Source organism: Punica granatum, chromosome 8, assembly GCF_007655135.1.
Source record: "Punica granatum isolate Tunisia-2019 chromosome 8, ASM765513v2, whole genome shotgun sequence".
Taxonomy (NCBI): Eukaryota; Viridiplantae; Streptophyta; class Magnoliopsida; order Myrtales; family Lythraceae; genus Punica; species Punica granatum.
This window is the reverse complement of record NC_045134.1, coordinates 14,091,565-14,113,767: the sequence shown is the minus strand read 5'-3', so window position 1 is coordinate 14,113,767 and position 22,203 is coordinate 14,091,565. Positions and strand designations below refer to the sequence as shown.

General features: G+C 40.0%; 3 protein-coding genes across 3 annotated transcripts; 2 read left to right on the top strand and 1 right to left on the bottom strand.

Moving 5' to 3' along the window:
- The first annotated feature begins 2,065 nt into the window (after window positions 1-2,065).
- On the top strand, window positions 2,066-2,680 carry LOC116188763 (uncharacterized mitochondrial protein AtMg00310-like). Its single transcript, XM_031518239.1, has one exon. The coding sequence runs from the start codon at window positions 2,066-2,068 to the stop codon at window positions 2,678-2,680; it is 615 nt and encodes a 204-aa protein (XP_031374099.1).
- A 3,056-nt stretch (window positions 2,681-5,736) lies between these two features.
- Window positions 5,737-7,079, top strand: LOC116187073 (small ribosomal subunit protein S13, mitochondrial-like). Its single transcript, XM_031515661.1, has 3 exons — window positions 5,737-5,895; window positions 6,008-6,232; window positions 6,652-7,079. Exons 1-3 carry the CDS (start codon window positions 5,824-5,826, stop codon window positions 6,811-6,813), a joined length of 459 nt encoding a protein of 152 aa, XP_031371521.1. The 5' UTR covers window positions 5,737-5,823; the 3' UTR covers window positions 6,814-7,079.
- Window positions 7,080-19,308: 12,229 nt separating this feature from the next.
- On the bottom strand, window positions 19,309-20,196 carry LOC116188762. The gene has a single exon (XM_031518238.1). It carries the CDS (start codon window positions 20,194-20,196, stop codon window positions 19,309-19,311), a length of 888 nt encoding a protein of 295 aa, XP_031374098.1.
- Window positions 20,197-22,203: the final 2,007 nt, after the last annotated feature.

Sequence of the window (22,203 nt, the reverse complement as noted above, 5' to 3'; positions counted from 1 at the left end):
AATCCATTCACTTGGCATAATAAAAGCTTGGGTTTAGCATCCATAAAACAAAGATTAGACAGAGCAATTGCGAATAATGAATGGAGGACCACATTTCCAAAAGCATGAGTTTTCCATCTCCCACAAATTCGTTCTGATCATAACCCTATTCTTTTAAAATTATGGATGGATTCCTCGCAAAGACCCAAACCCTTTCGCTTTGAGGAAGCCTGGATACGCGATAACTCTAGTAAGAATATTATTAAAAACGCGTGGAACACAAAAGTGAAGGGTTCAAATGCTTTCCAACTTACTTCAAAAATCAAAATGGTCAAAAGAGATCTTAGGAAGTGGAACAAAGAGGTGTTCGGCTTTTGCGACACTAACCTTGCAGGGATCATGGAGAAACTAGATGAAATCCAAAGAATGACACTAACAGCCGAGACCAAGGAGCTGGAAGAAAAACTCATAGTCGAGCTAGAAGAAAACCTCACCAGGAAGGATCTTATATGGTGACAAAAATTAAGGGAACTCTGGCTAAAAGAAGGATATAGAAATACGAAATTCTTTCATCTGTCAACTGTCGTCCGGTGGAGTTCGAACCGTATAGTTGCCATCAAGGACAACAATGGAGATTGGGTTCAGGATTATCAAGGAATGGGAAACTATTTCCTCGAAAACTTCCAAGAGCTATTTAACACCTCATATCTAGACATTTCGGACGATATGGAAGAGCTAATCAACCAAGTCATCTCACAATCGGAAAATGAAAGCTTAACTCGAATCCCGGATGATCAAGAAATTCTCACAGCCCTAAACTCAATTCCAAACCTCAAAGCACCAGGACCTGACGATATCCCATCACTCTTCTACAAGCACTACGGAGAGATAGTAAAGCCACTCTTGCTTTCAGCAGTCAAGAGTTTCTTCCACTCAAACCACATTCTCAAAGAGTGGAACAATACATTCATCTGTCTTATCCCAAAACGCCAAGGAGCAGCCACTTTCAGAGACTTCATACCCATTAGTCTTTGCAATGTTAGCTACAAAGTTATATAAAAAATCATTACAAATCGTCTCCAGCCGCTCCTCCACAAAATCATCTCCCCCAACCAAACTGCCTTCATTAAAGGAAGATGGATTAATGAGAATGGTCTTCTAGCCCAGGAGATTCTCCATACGATGAGGAAAACAAAGGCACGCAGAGGATGGTTTGGGATGAAAATCGACTTTATGAAAGCCTTTGACAAACTTGAATGGAATTTCATCGTCAAAATCCTCCAACAATTGGGATTCCATCCAACCTTCATTTCATGGAATTATCAGTGCGTCTCCACATCAACCTTCTCCATCTTACTCAACGGATCTCCGCATGGCCACTTCTCACCATCAACCTTCTCCATCTCGTCAAGCCTTTGACAAGCTTGAATGGAATTTCATCGTCAAAATCCTCCAACAATTGGGATTCCATCCAACCTTCATTTCATGGATTTATCAGTGCGTCTCCCCTTCAACCTTCTCCATCTTACTCAACGGATCTCCACATGGCCACTTCTCACCATCAAGGGGATTAAGACAGGGAGACCCTATCTCGCCTTATTTATTCGTGACATCAATGGAAATCCTATCTCGACTCCTCTATAGGGAAGAAACGAACAGTGAGATTAAAGGAATCCAGATAAGCAGGGGAGGCCTACAGATCACCCATTTAATGTTTGCTGATCACCTGCTAATCCTAACGAAAGCTACCGAAGCAAACATCAGAACCACCAAAAGTATCTTGGATAAATTTTGTGTGTGGTAGGGCCAAGAGGTAAATTGTGCTAAATCAGGCCTCTTCTTTTCTAAGAACGCACCAGTAGACACGAGAAGAATTGCAAAAACAATCCTAGGTATGAGAAAACTGAAAGAAGATGCAAGATACCTAGGCAATCCACTTTTCATCAAAAGGAAGAAGAGAGAATCATTTCAATTTCTCATTGACAAGATAAAAAACAACCTAGCTTCTTGGAAAACAACAACACTCTCATGGGCAGGCAGAGCAACTCTGATCAGATCCGTTATCAATAGTACCCCGATCTACACCATGTCACTGTTCCGATTACCAAAATCCACATTAAGCAACATTGACAGCATTACAAAACATTTCTGGTGGGGTACTAGTAAAAAGGAGGGCAACTATTATGCGCCAAAGAGCTGGGACTTCATATGTCAATTGAAAGCAATTAGTGGTCTGGGCTTCCGAAGAGCAGAAGATTCGAATAAAGCAATGTTATCCAAAACCTCATGGGCCCTGACAAAAACAAATATTAGTCTTGCGGGCAGGGCAATCAAGGCAAAGTATGGAAACTTTCTCAAGAGTTCCAATCGCTCCTCCCCCTCCCCAATTTGGAGAGGCCTCCAATGGTGTAAAGACACCATTAAGAACAACACGTGTTTCTCTGTAGGAAACGGCACATCCATCTTGGTTTGGCACGATCCATGGATTCCAAGCATAAATGACCACAAGCCATCTCCGAGATCTGACACATTCCAAGACCCGAACTTGAAGGTAAGTGACCTAATGCTGAACCATCCGAAGAGATGGAACATCCCGTTACTCACAAGCCTATTCGAGCAAGCAATAGTCCAGAACATCATCAAGATCCACCTCACTCAGGGCAACCTCGAAGACTCTGCACAGTGGACCCCAAATACATAGAGAAGCATTCTGTCAAATCCTTTTATCTCAAGGATCAACATCATAGATTCCAAAGCCATAGCGGAACAAAATGGAAAGACATTTGGAATCTTAAAATTCATGAATGCCTTAAACTCCACCTGTGGAGAACAGCAAGTGAAAGCCTCCCATGGTTCAACGAAGAGGGCACCCCTTGCCCTCTTTGCCAAACTAGCTCTGATAAGCGAGACCACCTCTACAGAGAGTGCCTCTTTTATCATGTGGCTTGGAGGGAATCACCTTGGAATTTCCAATCGAGTTTTTTCCCAAACAGTAGTTCAGAGGAACTGATTAACTTTGTTGCTTGTCCTCCCTCTTCTCTCCTAGCGAACTCTCATGATAAGGCCAAGTTTTCTCTCTATGCTGCTATAACTCTTTATCAACTGTGGATCTCACGAAATAAAATTCTGCATGCAGGTACACCAGCTGATCTTCACGAAACTATCAAATCAATCAAAAGGTCATTGACAGAGCATTGTAGGAGTGGAAGCAGCACGGAACAGAGAGAAAGAACCTCGCAGGCACATCCCTTACAACTATCGGAGGCACAAATACCCATTGGACCAGATTGGAGTATTATAAGCACGGATGCTGCTTGGAGCAGTAGTAGAGCATGCCTCTCGGGAATCATCGAATGTCCAAATAGCCCTCTGTTTCTCTCTTGGGTTTAGATCTCCAATGAGGAAAAGTCACTCCAAGCAGAAGCTCGAGCCGCCCTCCTCGCCCTTTCAATAGCGGCGAATAGAGGAATGACTAAGATTTGACTGCGAAGTGACGCCTTGATTCTTGTAGATGCCATTTTGCACCCGCATAATGCGCCGTGGGAAATTAGGACCTTAGTAGCGGATATTATTTCTAGCCTTAATTACTTCTCGGATTGGCTTTGCTCGTGGATCCCTAGGGAAGACAATACCCTTGCCCATGACTTGAGCCAATTTGGCTCTAAGTCAAGTTTTCACTCTCTTTGTACTTTCGAAGGGTATCCTATCCTAGATCCATTGACCTCTGTATCTTTTCCTAATTAATGAATTATCTTATTCAGTGAGAAAAAAAGTTTCTATCTTTCGCTATGCTACTTCCTTCGATTAATGAACCGATTGCTCTCTCCCATGTTTATTTCCTTCGATTATTAAACTGATTACTCTATGCGAGCTCGAAAAATCCCTGATTTTGTTGAAGCTGATTATGTGAAAGTGCAAGTTGATTTGCCAAACCTTATTATTATTATTTTTTTCAAATTTCAAAACCCATTATTTGCTTCTTGTTTTGTACTCCTATTGCGACCTGGTTGCCTTATTCGTGGTTTGGCTGTTCCTGACTTTCTCAGAGAACTGTATCATGAATGCAATGTGAAAAGAATGAATCTTAATAATTGGTCTCATTGGATGTTTAGCTTGAGAAAATCAAGCAGATATCTCAGTTGAAATTACTGCATTTTGGGTATGAAAATATGTTTCGGACAAGGAAAGCTGTTTATGCCAGTAACTGTAAGTTTTTGATGAAATTTTTATTGGCGAAAAAAATTCTAAGGGTCAGCAGTGCCTTCAATAAATATCTGAAAATTTTATTGAACTCTCTTACACGAACGGGCACAAATATATAGCTCTTCACTGAGCTCAGCTGAAGAAATATATGCGTATAGTAATGAAGAAGAGAGACTATTACGGGAGATTTTGTCCATTTATGTTAATTAGATATTTTACTTTGTTTATTAGCCCTATGTCATGTACCCTGACTGCACGTCGCCCTACTTATGGATACATTCCTTCTCATGAATCGAGCTAACAGTTTTTCCTCTAATTCTCCATCTCCGATACTTGACAGTGGCTGACGTATTGGGTAGGGAGGAGAGAGAGTGAAACTAATTGTTCTTTTGTTATTAGGCGGTTCCGTACTTATTCCTCTTAAATAAGATCGGGTTCAAATTTCTACGAATGCAAAAAAATACATGTCGGGAGAGGTCTAACCTTAGTAAGCCGACCCGGCTCGACTGAACTAGTCAGAGTCCAATTGCGCTTTCAGATACTAGAATTCACACCGAAAAATGCATGAACCTTGGTTGAGATACAACCAACTTCTGACAAATCGAGCAACTAAGCAGTCCTCTTACTACAAGCTGAGAGTTTCCAAATATATTAATTAGAGCAAGCAACGATATTTTACTAGGAGCTTAAGGTAAGTTCTCAAATAGAACCTAAGGACGATTATTCTCTTTCCCTTTTATATATCATATCATGTATCCATAATATAGATATATGGATTTATAATAACTTCCAATTTTGTCTGTATATAGAAAAAGAAAAAAAAACGAATATTAGGTTTTTTATTTTTTAACTAACGCTATTTTTTATTTATTTTAAATTTTCTGATTTCTACTCCGATTCTCTTCATGATTCATCCCTGTAATTCTGAAATTCGTTTGAAACATATTCTAATCACCGCTCCAGCCATTATCGCTCTCTGATTCCGTCAATTTCTCTTGCTCACCTCTCACTGGCAGCGGCTGTTAGTCGCCAAGCAGGTCTCAAGCTGCTGCTCATTGTGCTGGCTCCATTGAGCTCGCTCATCTTGAGGCTGTTGTTACAGTCATTCTCTGTTATTTCATCTCGCTTCGTTACTTATTTTGAGCCAGTCTTGACTAGTTGATCTAGCTCATGCCATCAATTTTTTAAATTTTTGCTAACCATATATAATCAGCCAGACAAAATTCGTTTCGTACATGTACATTGATCGATCTAGCTATTTATAAGCATAAGATAAATGAGAAAAATTATATGATAATCATTTAAATATTTAAAGTTGAGATCAATTTGACTAATAAATTCGTAAAAAAATTAGGGGAATTCCTAACCCGACAAATTTTCCCGAACTGAATAGCTCGTGATGGTCCAATTTAGTTTATATAGACAAACTTAGTTAATCTTTGAATTTACGTGGGTTCGCATATTAACCTCAGGGGTCATTTCGAGACAAAATTAAACTACACGAGGCATTTCAAGACCATCGAGTAAACTGAGGGGCAAATTCATAATAACATTCTAATATCAAAGCACAAGAAGCATCGTTTTCTGTCGATCGTTCTGTTCATTCAATCTCAACACAAAGCTCTTTCAGTTTCAACCGCAATGTTCTTCGCTTCACGCCCTTCAGTCCGAAATCTGGCCGATGTCGGCCGCCAACTCCTCCAAAATTCGCCGGTAATTCCTTGGATTTCCGCACACCCACTTCAGTTCTCTTCCTCGAGTTTCCGTTCAGTTTGTTGATTTCTGGTGAAAGAGGTAATTTATCGTCTCCATTGGGAACTCGCAGCTCCAATGGCAGGCCATCCGGGGCATTCGAGTCGGGAACACGGAGATTCCCAACGACAAGGGGCTGCTGTATGCCCTCCAGCACATCAAGGGCATTGGCCGAGCCACCGCCCGTCAGATCCTCGCCGAGCTCCGGATCGGAAACAAGCCCGCCAAGGAGCTGTCTGGTCTCCAGATCGAGTCTCTTCGTAATGAAGTCTCCACCTACACAGTTGGGCACAATCTGGTACGCTGTTCTGTCTAAAAAACTCGGGCTTGCTTGAGCTGAGAATAGTTGCCCGATGTGTGTTCGACGTTTGTCCCGTTAGAACAAGTAGAAATATAGGAATGATCATGCTTTTGCGGCTGTAATTGTTGTTGTTGTTGCATGGAATCGTTTTGTCTTTCTTTAGACAGATAATTATTTATGCCATTAGATGAAATGGAGATCGACTTGTGTTAATTCAAAAAAGCAATGAACTAGTAGATAAGGAACGGAGTGGGAATTTTCTCTGATTTTGTCTCCCTCTAATTTCTTTAGTATAGATACTCTTCTGTCAACAGATGATTACACAGCACTAATTTGGTCTCTTGTGTATTATTCATGTGTGAGAGAACATATGAAAGATTAATGACCTCTGCTTTTGTTTCTTGGATTTTCCCCAGGATAAGGAGACGGCTAGTAGTATTAAGAGACTGATGACTATTCAGTGCTACAGAGGGATCAGACACATCGATGGGTACCCCTGCAGAGGGCAGCGTACGAGGTCCAATGCCCGCACGAGGAAGGCCAAGGCAGCTCGTGCTGCTGCAAAGCAAAGTTTTTGAGTGCGGAACTCATATATCTTTAGAAGGGCTTTTACGCTTCAGTGTTAATTGAGAGGTCAGTTTTTGCAAAAATAGATTTTTGAACTTAAGGCAGGTGTCTGATTCGCCTGTGATGTTTCTTTAGTCATTGCTTCTTGTATCTGATTTGCCTTCTTACTTTGTTGGCTGGCAAGCCTCTGTTGTTGAATTCAATTGGGATATGATCAGATCAGATCAGGCTATAAAGCAATGATTTGAAACTTCTGCCAGGAGATTTGAATTGTTTACGAGCTTGTCTCTTCAAAATTCATCTTGCAAATCCTGTAGCATGGTAATACTCCACTTGAAAGAGGGGTCATGTCTTAACTTGTAGCTTAGATCACTGTTTTCATAATGTGTCTCTGCATAGTTCCAGCAACAATCAATTTCAGGCTTTATGAAAGCGTGGCTAATAGTTCACTCAATGATAATGGAATTGAATCTTGATACAAGGTAGTCGTGCAGTTGTGGCCATTTTCATGGCCTAATACGTCTACCATTTCATGCCCGACGTGGTCTGAGAGTAGTGTTCTTTTTGAATAGCAGAAATAAAGAACTAGGAGAGCAAAACTTCCTATGGCTGGGATTCATAGGGCTCTGTGAGACTGTGATGGCTGGACGTGTCCTTTTTTTTTTTTTTTTTGGTGGGCCTCTTCCTCGAGAGGAAGAAGCCTTGAGATTATGATTCTCAAGCCTGTGTGGTTTGTCGATATTTATACATTATGACTGAAGAAAAGAAATGCTGATAATTTCAAGTTATCGAGACTTAAGCTGATGGCATGTTTTGGTAGGTTAGTGAATTTGTCAAGTCTAGTTCAAGTACAATTGCCAATTGGACTGGGAGTTGGAAATTATTCGATAAATTAGACTGACATAGTTGCGCAATGGGAGGTCAACTGAGTTTTCGCGTATACTAGTTGATGGAACAACAGTATTGTAAAAAGTTTTATGGCCAACATGAGTTGTTCCGGTTAAACAAGATCTCAGGTTCGAAACATTTGAATGTAGAAAATTCACGCTGGGAGAGCTTTAACCTTTAGTGGACCGACCCAGCTCGATTGGATTAGTCAGGGTCTAATTAGACTTTCAGATATTAGGATTTACGCAGAAAAAAAAAGTTTTACCATTGGCAACAGCCAGAGTCAATGTGCTTTTCTTTTCTTTTTCTTTTTTGCTATTTTTCTCAATCGAGTCAATGTGCTTTTGCACAACATTAAGCATTCATTTGAAAATGCGGTGGTGGTTAGATTATTTCTTGCTGATTTTTAACAATATCTAGACAATTGTTGTCTCGTGGGGGGTCAACTCACTACTTCCCTATTGAGATTTCCAAAATTAATCAAATGTAAGTATGAAAGATCAAGTTTAAAAGTTTGTCCTAAGAGAAAATTTGAACTTTTTATGTACATGTAATTAATTTTGAGAAATTTCAAGAAAACAGTTATCCTTCCTCTTTGTCTATCACGTCGCTTACTTTTCACGTTTTTTTTTTATCCATTATTCGATTTCCTAGTTGAGACTGAATTGAAATAGCTCATGATAGAATGTGGCCTTAACTAAAATTGGTTTAGTTTCATTCACATCCAACAGGCACAGAATGGCTAGCGTCGCCTTTAAAATTCCATGCTTCTAATAAACTTATTGGTTCTCATTGAGGCCAGTAAGGTCGGCATCTCTCTCAGTAGTTCTTTTCCTCTTATGCGATAACAGAAGGATCACCAAGATAAGCTGGCTCCCCCCCCCCCCCCCCCCCCCCCCCCCCCCCCCCCCCGGGCTTTATGTTTAAATTTCTTTGAATTATTATTTAATTTTTTTGTACTTTTTGAAAATCTCTATGATTTACATCTTTAATTTTATCTTTATTGACTCTTTCTAATTTCTCTAAATCTTTTATCTTATTTATCTGCATTTTATTTTATTTCTTATTTTTTTCTAAATTTTTCTATTTGTCTTTGATTTTTTTAATTCTTCTATTTTCAATTATTATGCTTTTTTCATTCTTAATTACTTTTTTAAAACTTTATCCTGAATTTTTTTACTAATATTTATTTTAAATTTTATTTTTCACAAGGGTCCATGGGAAATTGTTGCAGGAAGATAGTTGATCAATATTATTGATTTAAAGAAGGCTTGCTATGATTGTAATGTCCTTACTCAACGTAGCTTTCAAGTCTATTTTCTTTTGTAGTTTGCATGGCGGGTCAACCAGTGTATCACACTCTTGTAATTTTTGCTTAGGTGATTTTTCCTGTATTGGCTTTTGTACATCTCAATGTATCCATTTAGATAATAATGAAGCATCCTCATTACCATTTGAGCAAGAAAAAGATAGATAAATGATAGTAAATGCATACGTTTGGGACCAAACAAGTATAAATGTTGAACTAGTGTGATGAAAAGGACTTGATGTCCATTTGGTCAGTGCAATGGTCTAAAGTCTAATGGGAAGTTGCGGGGCTGAGGTTTAAATCCCTCTACTATCACTATTTTTCTGTACATTTCTAATAAATCATTAATGATAGGCTCACGAACCAGAATTTGATAAGAAAGAAGGGTGGAGGGTAGAACCAACAAAACTCACTCGATAAGATGACTCGCCACGAGTAAGAAAAGTCGGGTTGATTCGCCACGCTCAAGGATGAACGATAAGAATTGGGGTTTTCGCCACTAAACAAAGGACTTGTTTAGATAAGAAAAATAGAGGAAACGCTCTAGGTAATTTCATTCAAATATTCATCAAATTCGTCTGTGATGTTCTCTTATAATAAGGTGCATATTTATATAGAGGGAAGACACCCCCTTGACACTAGAATAGGAAACTGATATCTAATCTCCTCTAGATTACTTTCCTAAAATAGAGAAAGGTAATAATCTGAAATATGAAACTTAAGACTACTGACTCAAGCTAATATAGGAAATAATATCTAATTAAGGGAAACTATATCATAGCAATATAATATAGGAAACTTAATATCTAATTAAGCTAAATTCTTGTTTCAGAATCTTCTAGAATACGCGTTTGGACCCGAAAATTCGAATATGTGTTGAGCTGCAATCTGAAGCACATCATCCCCTCTCGGTTGGAAAAAGACGCATCCTCGAGTCTTTGTCAATCTTTTGCTGGTCTTCATGTGTGCGCTTCAGTGCTTTTCAGCTTGCCACTTAAGGGGTATTTACCTAAAATGATCCATGGTTTGTCCGTTTTGTCAAATCTATCATATGCTTTTTTTTTGTCAAATCTATCCCATGGTTTACTTTTTGCATCAAATATATCATGGCGTTATCTTTTCCGTCGACATCTAACGGCCATGCTGACGTGGCGCCCACGTGACAAGTGTGGCCCACTATCTCTCCACGTGCCACGTCAGCACGGCCGTTAGATGTCGACGGAAAAGATAACGCCGGGATAGATTTGATGCAAAAAGTAAACCATGTGATAGATTTGACAAAAAAAAGCATATGATAGATTTGACAAAACGGACAAACCATATGCCATTTTAAGTAAAAACCCCGCCACTTAATGACCAACTTTTCTGTACGATCTCTCTTGTAATTCCTCATAGATCAGATTTTTTGTTCTTCCTTGCCGATAAACTCTCTGGCTGGATTGCCCCTTCCTCAGAGGAGTCATGTGCGCTTCAGGTAGCTCAGGTTTCACTTGATGAAACACCATCAATAGATCTTCAATAACAAATTCTTCCTGAAGTTCCTCTTGAGCTGAGCTTAAAATGGGTTCCTTCATAACTTGCTTTAGAGAGTTTGAAATCAGTACCTTCGAAATGCTCTCTAAGCACTCCCGCTGTTCTTCCAACTTTGATTCTGAACTCACAACTTGTTGAACCTTGAGCTTCTCACCCTCATCAGCATATTCCACTTTCTCCTTACTCGTAACTCCACAAACATCTTCAACAGCCTCTTCAACTTCACTTTCGATAGCGTGAGGGTTCTGGATGGTCACATCTCGCCAATTGGGGAATTCGGAGGTAAAGTGTCTGAATCCATGAAATTCAAGGCACTTAATGTCTCGGCGCTGAACAGGGGGTTGTGGATCAACCTCTTGCTCTTTCACCTTGGCCGACTCAGCTTGAAACTTGAGCAAGCCCTCAACTTCCTTTTGTGGCTCGTTCCACCTTGAGGCTGACCCTTAGGGTGTGGATCCAACAATCATTGACTTCATGTTGAACACTCTTGGCATAGTTAGTTGGCCATGCTTCTGCTGCCTTCGTACCTTAATGGCCAGTTTTATCACATCCTCTAGGGACAAAAAAGGCTGTTGTTCGATCATATTCGCAATTTCCTTGTTCAAACCACCAATAAATCGAGCAATGGTCTGCTCCCGTGGCTCATTCAGTTCGCATCTCATTAACAATATTTCGATCTCCGTAACATAATCTTCAACGGACAAACCTCCTTGATGAATACTCTGCAGTTTAAGGAACAGATCTTGCTTGTAATACTCAGGGACAAATCTTCTATGCATGGGCGCTTCATCTCCCGCCAACTACGAATCATATCTTCCCGACCTCTTCTTCGCTGCGCCTTTATGTTTTCCCACCACAGATTTGCATAATCAGTGAACTCAAGGATAACAGGTTGACACTTCTGGGCTTTGGAGTACTCATAGTATTCGGACACCTTATCGACGCACTGGACCCACTCGAGGTAATCTTCAGGGGAACTTGTGCCTTTGAATTGCGGAATCTTCAGATTGAGGTTGTTACCGACGCCCCTTTGCTCCTGTCGTGGAACTGGCAGTGCTTCTTCTTCAAGAAGTTCATCCTCCTGATCAGCTTCATCTTCCACTTGGACATTTCGTCTAGGAACTCGATGTGCACGTGGTGGAGGAGCACGCGCCACAGACAGTTGCTCAACCAATTGGGTCAGTTGATTGAGCCGTGCAGAAAGCTCGTCTTGCTTCTGCTGGAGCCCAAGGAACTGGGCTTGGTCGAGTGTGAGTCCCCTCGGAACCTGATGGACGTTTTCCTCAGCCATTGCGTTTCTCAAAAGGATTCCTCACTTAAACACTCGTGTATACACTCCCTCACACGTTTCACTCGGCCAACAAGAATAGAACCTTCGCTCTGATACCAAATGATAGGCTCACGAACTAGAACTTGATAAGAAAGAAGGGTGGAGGGTAGAACCAACAAAACTCACTCGATAAAATGACTCGCCACGAGTAAGAAAAGTCGGGTTGATTCGCCACGCTCAAGGATGAACGATAAGAATCAGAGTTTTCGCCACTAAACAAGGAACTTGTTTAGATAAGAAAAATAGAGGAAACGCTCTAGGCAATTTCATTCAAATATTCATCAAATTCGTCTGTGATGTTCTCTTACAATAAGGTGCATATTTATATAGAGGGAAGACACCCCCTTGACACTAGAATATGAAACTGATATCTAATCTCCTCTAGATTATTTTGCTAAAATAGAGTAAGGTAATAATCTGAAATAGGAAACTTAAGACTACTGACTCAAGCTATAGGAAATAATATCTAATTAAGAGAAACTATATCATAGCAATATAGGAAACTTAATATCTAATTAAGCTAAATTCTTGTTTCGGAATCTTTTAGAATACTCGTTTGGACCCGAAAATTCGAATATGTGTTGAGCTGCAATCTGAAGCACATCAATTAAACTCATAGACCAGCTGGTTCAGTGGGTTTACACTAAAAATCGGCCAATTTTATGGGTTCATCAATTTAATTGTGCACTTTTGCTCTGCAAGCAAAACCGGACAGATCATGGTGCTGGTTCTCGATCCGACTGATTGAACCGGCTGGTCTGGTCCTATTTTAATAACAATGGTCACGCCAAATATGACACAATGGCAAAGAGTGTTGCCAATGGTGTACTTTTTCCTATTATTAATTGAGTTTTGCAAAGAATAATGCACGTCGCTTCATATGTAATTTAAAAAGGTAATGCTGGAGTTATCATTTACTTTTATGCCGGTGACAAGTCTATTTTCAGGACGAATCTCATGAAGGATTTAAATAAGGCCACTGCAATTCTTGGAACCAATGTTGGCAAAAGTTATGACAGGACTTTGCTTACACAATCAGATTATATTGAAAATTTTCTGATAAAATTTGATCATTTTAACCTTTTCTTATCCAACTCCTTACTATTACAGTATTAAATTAAAGAACGCAGGTGCATTTCAGTTGTGATATTTCATATTATTGGTAGTCTCACGTATGTCATAAATTGCAAATAACCCTGATATTGCCTATATTATTGGGCAATTGACCAGGTATACAGGTAATTCCAAAGAATTACATTGGGAACCATTAAGAAGAACAACGTACTTGACAAGTACATTCCTATATGAAATTATTTATGAAAAATATACTGCTGTATTAGAAAAATATAGTGATGCCATCTTGACATTTTTCTCTTGATGATAATACTTCAGTTAGTAGATGATTAGTTACAATGGCTAGTGGAGCAGTTACTTCGAAATCCAAGAAACAAACATATATTGCTCAAGCTGGCATGCAATTTAAACTTATAGATCTTTCATCTCCATAGGGGAGAAGAAGTCGAATGTCTACGAACGAAGATAGGACTACTCTAGACAAACTCACTTCTGACTATATTATAACTAGTCACTCCATGTGAAGGTTATAGGTCACCTATAGAGTGCATAGTAGAATTGGAACTGAGCGTAGATTATGAAGGTGCTTAACTTTAAAAAATTAGAATTATCCGTGTAATAATGTGTGCACTTCAAGATTTGTTTGTACGATGAGTTCACAAGTTCAAAACCTTATGTATTAGTAATGAATTTCAACAAATTTTATCTCATGCTAGGTTCAAAACCAAAAGCCACCTTCGTTTTTGCTTATTATCGGAATGCTCATACATTAATTTGAATAATTTTAAATTAGTGGGAGATTTGTTGGGAGCTGGGTTTTGGACACGAGGTTGAGTGCAACATGAAGGCCTAGTAGGCCCGTGAACAACACGGCTCATATGTCCCGAGTACAACCTTTGTTACTTGGTGGTTAAGTATATGAAAGATATAATTTCCTATGTCCTATTTAGTCTATCCTTAAACATGGGAACATATCGAACATCTCTCCAGATAAAGTAACAAATATGTCTACGATTCATTATAAATGTGAAGGTAATCAATTTTACAAATTACGTAATATTTGTTCTCGTGAGAACCTCGGTTGACTTGAGCATCGGAGAGGAAAATCGGACCACCACCCCGATCTTCCCATCTTCCCCTTCGAGAAAATCGGGCCACTCACCCCGATCAATCTTCACATCTTTGAGGGCACGAGGATCGAGCGTGGATTTTACCTTAATTACAGGTCTGTGACATTGGTGCAATCTGTGGGAAAAGGCAAACAAGGCTGTGACCTCGGCTGTTTCTGGGAGAGTCCTCTTCGACTTTTGTTGCGTATTCGGTAATCGGTGCAAGCCAAGCTATCTTGATACTAAACTTCGGAATTTCTTCATGAAATTGAGATCCTGCAATCGAGTTGGAGTGCGGCCCTTCCTTAGAGATTATTATAATGAAGTTTTAAGAAATCCTACTTGTCACTATGCTGATTGACCCCTTCCGAATGGAAGAAAATTACAAGGCAGAGGACTGTCGTATGTCCGAATCTCACTAATGGAAATTTGTTGTGAGGATTATAAGCATGTGCTAGTAACGAAGGCGACGAGGTGCGCGGCGAGGGCGGAGAGCATGGAGGCCGTTGAGGAAGACATCAAGGTCGTACCTTGTCGACAATATTCTTGGTTAGCCGAGCCAACTCGCTGAGCGATCTCTTAGCGGCCAGACAAAGGTTGGAGGTGAGCTGAAAAATGAAGTACGTCGAGTGAGCACCGGCAGAGATTCTTTGGCACACATGATGGAAAGTACATTAACTCGCTCGTCAAAGCCTCGATAGTACCTCAGGGGTGCAATCTCAAGTAACATGGCACTGGAGCTGCGATGGCAGCTGCCTGGTCACACTACCACCTAAAAGCTATGTCTTTTTGTTTTAATTGAACATCGAGAGATTTTATTGAATGACATGACCACCACTAAGAATGGTTTTGGCTTGAATGTTTTACCATATGAATAAAGACGTAGGATCGAAAAAAATCTAACCGAGAATAACTGAAATCGATATTCATAAGATGCCCGTCCGATATAACAACCTTGGGATGTGACGCCACAACTATGGGCTCTCATTTTTGCACTGGAGTAATGACCTCGTATTATGGCGCCCAACCCCCACTGCTCTGTTACGGCTTCGTGTGTGATTTTCTTTAAATGACCATGGCTTCTCCATACGAACTCCAATATGCACCTTGTTGAACAGTTGGACCCCTGACTCGATTATGTTTTGATTTATATGTAATTTGCACAAAATCCTTCATAGAATACATATTTAAATTTCATAAAACGAATTATGAAAATATTACAAATCCTCTAAAAACCTTGTAAAACTAATAAAAAAATTACTAAATGATAATAAAACATAATCATATTCAAACAACCTACAATGAGACAAAATGCTAGAAGAGTTAATCGAAAATGGACAACTTAATATGAATTCAACTCGAAAAACGTGTCTTACAAATTCTATTCTTATAGAGTTATCAGACCCCAAAACTAAGATTTTACTAGTTATGTCGAGCAAAACAAAAAGAGAATCAAACCAAAGTCAAATAGACACTCAAACTGTGAAGATTGGAAGAATTCAACTCGAATTTCATTGAAATGTTCGACACAGTAAATAGACTGTGTAGTCTTACAATGAAGGAAACTAATTAATGTCATATGCCTAATATCTATGGCTACCGAAAATATCAAATATTGAATATACAAGTTCCTAATATACAACTGCACAATCCAAAATATCTATAATACTCCCTCTCAAGTTGGAGCATGAGGTTCACGAATGCCCAACTTGGAAAGAATGAAGCGGATGCGATCTCGACCTAGTGCCTTTGTGAAGATATCTACCAATTGAAGTCTCGTAGGCAAATGGTCAGTAGTCACAACTCTTGACTTGATGTGCTCACGTACGAAATGACAATCAATTTCAATGTGCTTGGTTTGCTCATGAAACACTGCATTCGTAGCAATGTGTATCGCAGCCTGACTATCGCAGAATAGTCAAGTTGGTGTCATCATCCGTACTCCAAGAGAAGAGAGAAGATTGCGCAACTAGATTATCTCACTGACAATTGCTGCCATTGCGCGATACTCTGCTTCAGCAGATGAGCGAGAAACCGTCGTTTGTTTCTTCATCTTCCACGAAACTGAACACCCTCCAAGCGTAATGAAGTATCCCGTAATAGAATGACTGGTCAGGGGACAACTTGCCTAATCCGAATCACAAAAAGTTTTAAGTTTTAAGTAACGGTGAACTCGTTTTAGCAGCATCCCAATGATCTTGGCGTGACTCCTGCATAAATTGTGCCAAAATATGAAAGGAATAGCTAATTTTTGGCCTTATGATAGTCAGATAGATAAGTCTCCCGATCAGACGCCTGTAATAACTCGAATCTGATAACAAATCACTAGAATTCATGGATAGTCGATGACGCTGCTCCATGAGAAATGGTGTTGGTCGCGATGCCAACATACCACACTCAGTCAAAACATCAATGACATACTTCCGCTGACTGAGAGAAAGACCAGAACTCATTCTAGTGACTTCAATGCCAAGAAAATGCTTCAGAGGCCCCAAATCCTTTATGCGGAAGCACTTATCCAGATATCCTTTAAATGAATCATAGTGGTTAGGATTGTTGCCCATTATGATTAAATCATCTACATAAACTAGCACACCAAGGAAGATGTTTCCTCGATTAAAAATAAAAAGGGAATGGTCCGCACCTGATTGAAGAAACCCATATTGCCGAAGTGCGTCAGCAAACTTCGAGAACCAATTCCTTGATGCCTGACGAAGTACATAAAAAGACTTACGAAGCCTGCACACAGTTTCGTTCCTCGATGCAGAGAAACCAAGAGGTAATTCCATATATACTTCTTCCTTTAAGTCCCCATGCAAAAATGCATTGTTGACGTCCATTTGATGAATATACAACTCTTTTGCTACTGCCACTGTCAATAGACATCGCACGGTTACCAACTTGGCCATTGGTGCAAAAGTCTCGTGGTAGTCAATTCCCTCGACCTGGGTGAAACCCTTTGCAACTAGTCGCGCCTTATAACGTTTTATGCTTCCATCAGCCCAACGCTTCACCTTATACAGCCATTTGCAACCGATAGGACATTTAGAAGGAGGCAGTTGTTCAATCATCCATGTTTTATTTAATTCGAGAGTGCGAATTTCTTCTACCATTGCATCTCTCCATCTTCGATCTCAAACAGCCTCTAGATAAGATGTGGGCTCTTTGTCAGAATCAATTGCAGCTAGAAATGCTTTGTGTTGATTAGAGATACTTGAATAATCAATAAATATCTCAATGGGATAGGACATACCTGAGGAGTCCGAGGAAGTAGGTGAATTAGGAGAATGAGTCTTATAGCGAGCAGTGGGAACAATATAATCCTTGAGATATTTGCGAAGACCAGAAACTCGTTTAGATCGCCTCAAAGTCACTTCTTGACCAACCTCTGAATTCCTAGCAGAAATTTCCCTTTCGAATGGTTCTACTTGCCTTTTAAATTTCGAAATACTTTACCTTGCTTCCACAGTCCGGACCGGGCTCTTTTCTATTCGGCTCAGGGCGGAAATATCCCTTCTTTCTTCCAAAACCTGGCCTGCGTGTTTCTCAGCTCAGCCCGGATCAGATATTACTTCTTGGGCTGCCCAGATTCTATCATCAACTCTAGGCCTTGCCCCTTCTCTTCCTTCCTGGCCTCGGCCCACTCGCTCTTCCGTGTGATCCGCCTACAGAATCTGTTGGGCTAGACTAAGCCCGTTTGCCTTTCTTCCTTCTCAGTGATTAATCGCTGCTACCGAGTGAGACTGGGCTTTACCCAGCGTCTGGACTGGCTCGATGACGATCCATCAAATCGGCCCGGTTGTTTTGTGTTGGGCTGAGATCGCTCAATTTCCCTTCTTGGACTAGCATAAACGTCTTCCAGAAATAGTGGGCCGCCTCGTTCTTGTTGCTTCGATTTTCCATCTTCTGTGGCAAAAGGGAAAATTGTTTTCGCAAAATTGTACTTCCCTTGACACAAACATTTGTCGATTCTACAAAACATAAAGCCTCCATCCCTTCTTCCAATGAGGGTATCCAATAAAAACACGCTTTTGAGACCTTGGTTCAAACTTATCCTTGGTTCATGTGTGAGCATAGCATAATGACAAAAAAATTGGTAAATTCGAGTAGTTAGGTGGTTTACCGAAAAGTACCTCATGAGGGCTTTTGTTATTAAGTAAGGGTGTCAGAGTGGTGTTTATCAAGTGGATGGCCATCGAGACACACTTGCCCCTGGAACCTTATCGGTAATGAGGCCTGAAACATGAAAGGCCTAGTAACATTTAGGATATACCGATGCTTCCTTTCAACTCGGCCATTCTATTGTGGTGTTATTTGTACAAGATGTCTGATGCACGATGCCATGTGTGGAGAAAAAGTCCGTTAGCTCCCTTGACAAATACTCCATCCCATTATCACCTTTCAGAATTTTGATCGTGTAGCCGAACTGATTCTTGATTAAATTATAAAAATCAATAATAAATCGCCGAGCTTCAGACTTTTCTCGCAGTAGATAAACCCATGCGTCTCGACTAAAATCATCAACAATAGTCAAGAAATAATTGGCTCCACAACTTGCTTTTATTCTATATGGTCCCCATAAATCACAGTGTATCGATTGAAACGGGTACTCAACTTTATTCATACTCAAGTGAAATTGTGAGCGTGTTTGTTTCGCTCTAAGGCATACATCACACTCCTTATCACTTCTTTCCCAAAAATTTAAATCAATACCATTCAACTTTATCATGCGAGATGGATGACTAAGCCTCTGATTCCATATATCTGCGATTCCTCTACGACTGCTTGGCATTTCTACGGTATAGTAGCCACTTGCCTCGGATAATAGACCCATCCTCGAAGTTCACAAACTCCAAGCGTCCTCCTCGAGATGCGGTCTTGGATAACACGCAAATTGGAGTAAACATCACATAACAAATCATCCCCTTCGATAATTGTGCAATGGAAATTAAATTACAATTGAAAGTGGGCACATAGAGCACGTTGGTAATCTCCATCAATTATGCAATGATCACATTTCCTATTTGGGTGGCTTGTACTATGCCCCCGTTAGGGATATAAACCGGCGCACTGCCCTTGATTAGAATAGATCTCGAAAAATATTCAAGACACCCCGTCATGTGTCTTGATGCTCCTGTGTCCAAAATTCATTCATTCTACAAGGCCACAAAATTAAATTCATTACCAACAAGTCAGTTTGGGTAGATGACGTCCTATGATGGCATGGATAATAGACGTTGAAATTGCTCATCAGGTAGGGTCTCTAAGTGCTCGGCTCGCAAGCTTGTCCTCTACACTGTCTGGGCAGCGTTCGCTCGGTCCGGGCCCTGCTGGGTTTGGGCTTTCCCTTACAACCCACCGCTTTGCTTGTTCTGTCCTTGTTCGGTACTTTTCCTGAATTCGATTTGGACTTGGAGTGCCAGGTCGGGTATCCGATAAGGGCACAACATGTATTCCTTGTGTGGCCCAGCTTCCCACAGTGACTGCAAGTTGCTCTCCCCTCCCCAAAGCTCTGCAATCTGTTCATTCCAGCTCGCCTGTGCTCTGTTTCTTCTTTGGCAAGAAAGACGGCCGATTCAGGGACAGCTTCTCGGGACCGTGCAACCATCTTCTGCCGCTTCTCGCTCGCCACCATCTTGTACACCTTATTCAGGTTCGGTAATGGTTCTATGCTGAGAATTGTTAACCGGATTGTGTTAAATTCCGAGGTAAGTCCCATAAGGACTTGATAACACTTCTCCGCTTCCCCGTGTGCCACAATCATGGAGCTCGCCCCGCAGCTACAACCTCGGTGTTCCAAGTAGAATTCTAACTCATCCCACAGCAATTTCAGTTTGCCATAGTAATCCTGAACACTCAACCCTTCTTGCTTGAGAAGACAAATATCGATCTTGATTTGAAAAACCCTAGATTGATTTCCTTCATAAAATCTCTCCTTGAGATCGTCCCACGAGCTTCTAGCGTCCACTGCGTAAGCTACGGTGGCTTGGAGACTTCCTTCCATGGTGTTAAACATCCACGCCAAGACCATGAAATTACATTTTTCCCACCTTTCTTTGAGAGGGTCATCGTCTCTTGGTTTCTCGAGAGAGCAGTCGATAAAGCCAACTTGTTTCTTGCCTGAAGCGCAATTAACATGGCCCGTGACCATGTCAGGTAATTGTCAACGTTGAGGGTGCACCTTACTACTTGGGCTCTCCTGCTGTCTGACGACGTGTGCCGCTAAACCGGCGGGACCTCCATGCTCCTTACTGAGCCGCCCCCTACTTTGTTGTCCTTGGATGAGTCAGTGTGTAACCTTGGACTCTTCTCATCGTCACTAACATTGGACATTTTGTAGTCGGAAAAGTTTCAATCGGTCTAGGAATATAGTTACTTTGATACCATGTGAAGATTGGAAGAATCCAACTTGAATTTTAGTAATTAGTACATGAAGTTTTAGTTGGTTCATATTCACCTAAAACATGCTTAGTAAATGACTCCCACGCGTTTACTTATTATTCCCTTCTAACTTACATAAATTGCATATCATAAAAGAAGTCCTAGGAACTTATTCAAGCAGAAATATAGAGGCTAAATCTTAATAATTTGTCCCAAAGTTAACACATGCAATGAGCAATAACTTTCACCCAAGTTGGGATAGGGCATTAGATAATAAGGCATATTTCGGTTCACAAAGTTGAGTCATCTCATGAATTAACAGGTACCACAAGTACATATTGAAACTTATGCAATATCACGTACGTTAAGCTTAAAGTCTCACATGAGCAAGGATATTCAGAATCTTGATAGCAATCACTATTGAAATTATTTTTCCCTTTGTTTCTCTTCTCCTTCTTCCTTGATATTTTATCGTCCCATGATCTCTCTAACACAGTGCATTCTACGAATTGCTTTAAGAGAAAACCATAGTAAATTCCAGTCCTCATTGCCTTGCATATTTCACAGACAAACAAATCATTCTCAACTAACATAATAAATCATAATGAAAAATTAGTTGTGCTAAAAAGGATCTAGGAATCACTAATTCAAATGAGCATTGCAATAACACTCAAAATCTTATTATAAATTATTCTTTTCCCCTAATGAATTGTGAGGACTCCTTCACCCCCTGTAAAGTTTCACTATGTCAAATGTAATTTTTCCTCCAGTAATGTGTATTCCAAGATTAGAACAGGCAAAGTGAAAGAAGAACCATTATTTTATAAATTTCCTAGCTAGATAGTTTATATTCAAAGGGGAAAAAAAAAAAGTTGAAACACCATCACTAAATTCACTTGCAAATTTTGGGCCAAAAAGATGTGAGAGGCCCGATTGGTCAACTCAGTGCTGTCTCGGCCCGTTGAGTTGCTTCGAGCTGAAAATGGAAAAAAGGGCCCTTCACTTCGGGCGTCCAGTTCCATATCCCAATTAGATATCCATTAATACTCCTCGTGCCACGATCGATTAGATGCTCTGACATTTAAATGACATGGTATAATTAGGAAATGTCCGAACATGGTTTTGCTAAATGTTGGTTGCTATATTCCGTGGGAAACTTGGTTCACTGATTCAGTTTATTACATTTGAACCATAGCGCGGCCAGTATTGATAGCTTCTCAATAAACGAATTGCACAAGGATTTTCTCAAGTCATCTTCAACATGCTTGGACTTATTAAAAGAAGAAGAGAAGGATTTTCTCAAATCTTTTAAAATTTTAATTTGTTATGTATTTCTCCCATGTATTATCCATAGTTAGAAAGGCAAAAGCTTATTTCGTACATTTTCCGACAGTAACCATATGCTGGTAGAAATACTAGTATGCCAACTTTCTCAAATACAACTTGAACTTCCTTTTTCTAGAAATACATATACCATCAATCCTTTTTTTTTATCTTTTTTCTCGGTAGGGGAAAAAAAGGAGTTTTATCATCCTACTTTTGGAAATATAAATGATACTTATGTCGTCACTTTTGTTTAGCAGGATATTTTCTTCTGAAAAAAGGGAAAAAAATCTTCTATTATAAGGACATTTAAATATAATACAACATTATGATGTAGAGATTATCCACTTTTATTATAGATAATATAATTTTATCCTTTTATTAATTTGGCCAATTTGTTTTATGCTCCCATATTATATTATATATAATTATAAAAGCAACCACTCTTATCTTT

What these genes read in the sequence shown, in the direction of transcription:
- LOC116188763 (XM_031518239.1), top strand. Translation starts at nt 2,066, where the DNA reads ATGTCACTGTTCCGATTACCAAAATCCACATTAAGCAACATTGACAGC.
- LOC116187073 (XM_031515661.1), top strand. Translation starts at nt 5,824, where the DNA reads ATGTTCTTCGCTTCACGCCCTTCAGTCCGAAATCTGGCCGATGTCGGC. An exon ending in AACTCCTCCAAAATTCGCCG is followed by an intron (nt 5,896 to 6,007) that starts GTAATTCCTTGG and finishes GGGAACTCGCAG; the next exon opens with CTCCAATGGCAGGCCATCCG. An exon ending in ACACAGTTGGGCACAATCTG is followed by an intron (nt 6,233 to 6,651) that starts GTACGCTGTTCT and finishes GATTTTCCCCAG; the next exon opens with GATAAGGAGACGGCTAGTAG.
- LOC116188762 (XM_031518238.1), bottom strand. Translation starts at nt 20,196, where the DNA reads ATGGTCACGGGCCATGTTAATTGCGCTTCAGGCAAGAAACAAGTTGGC.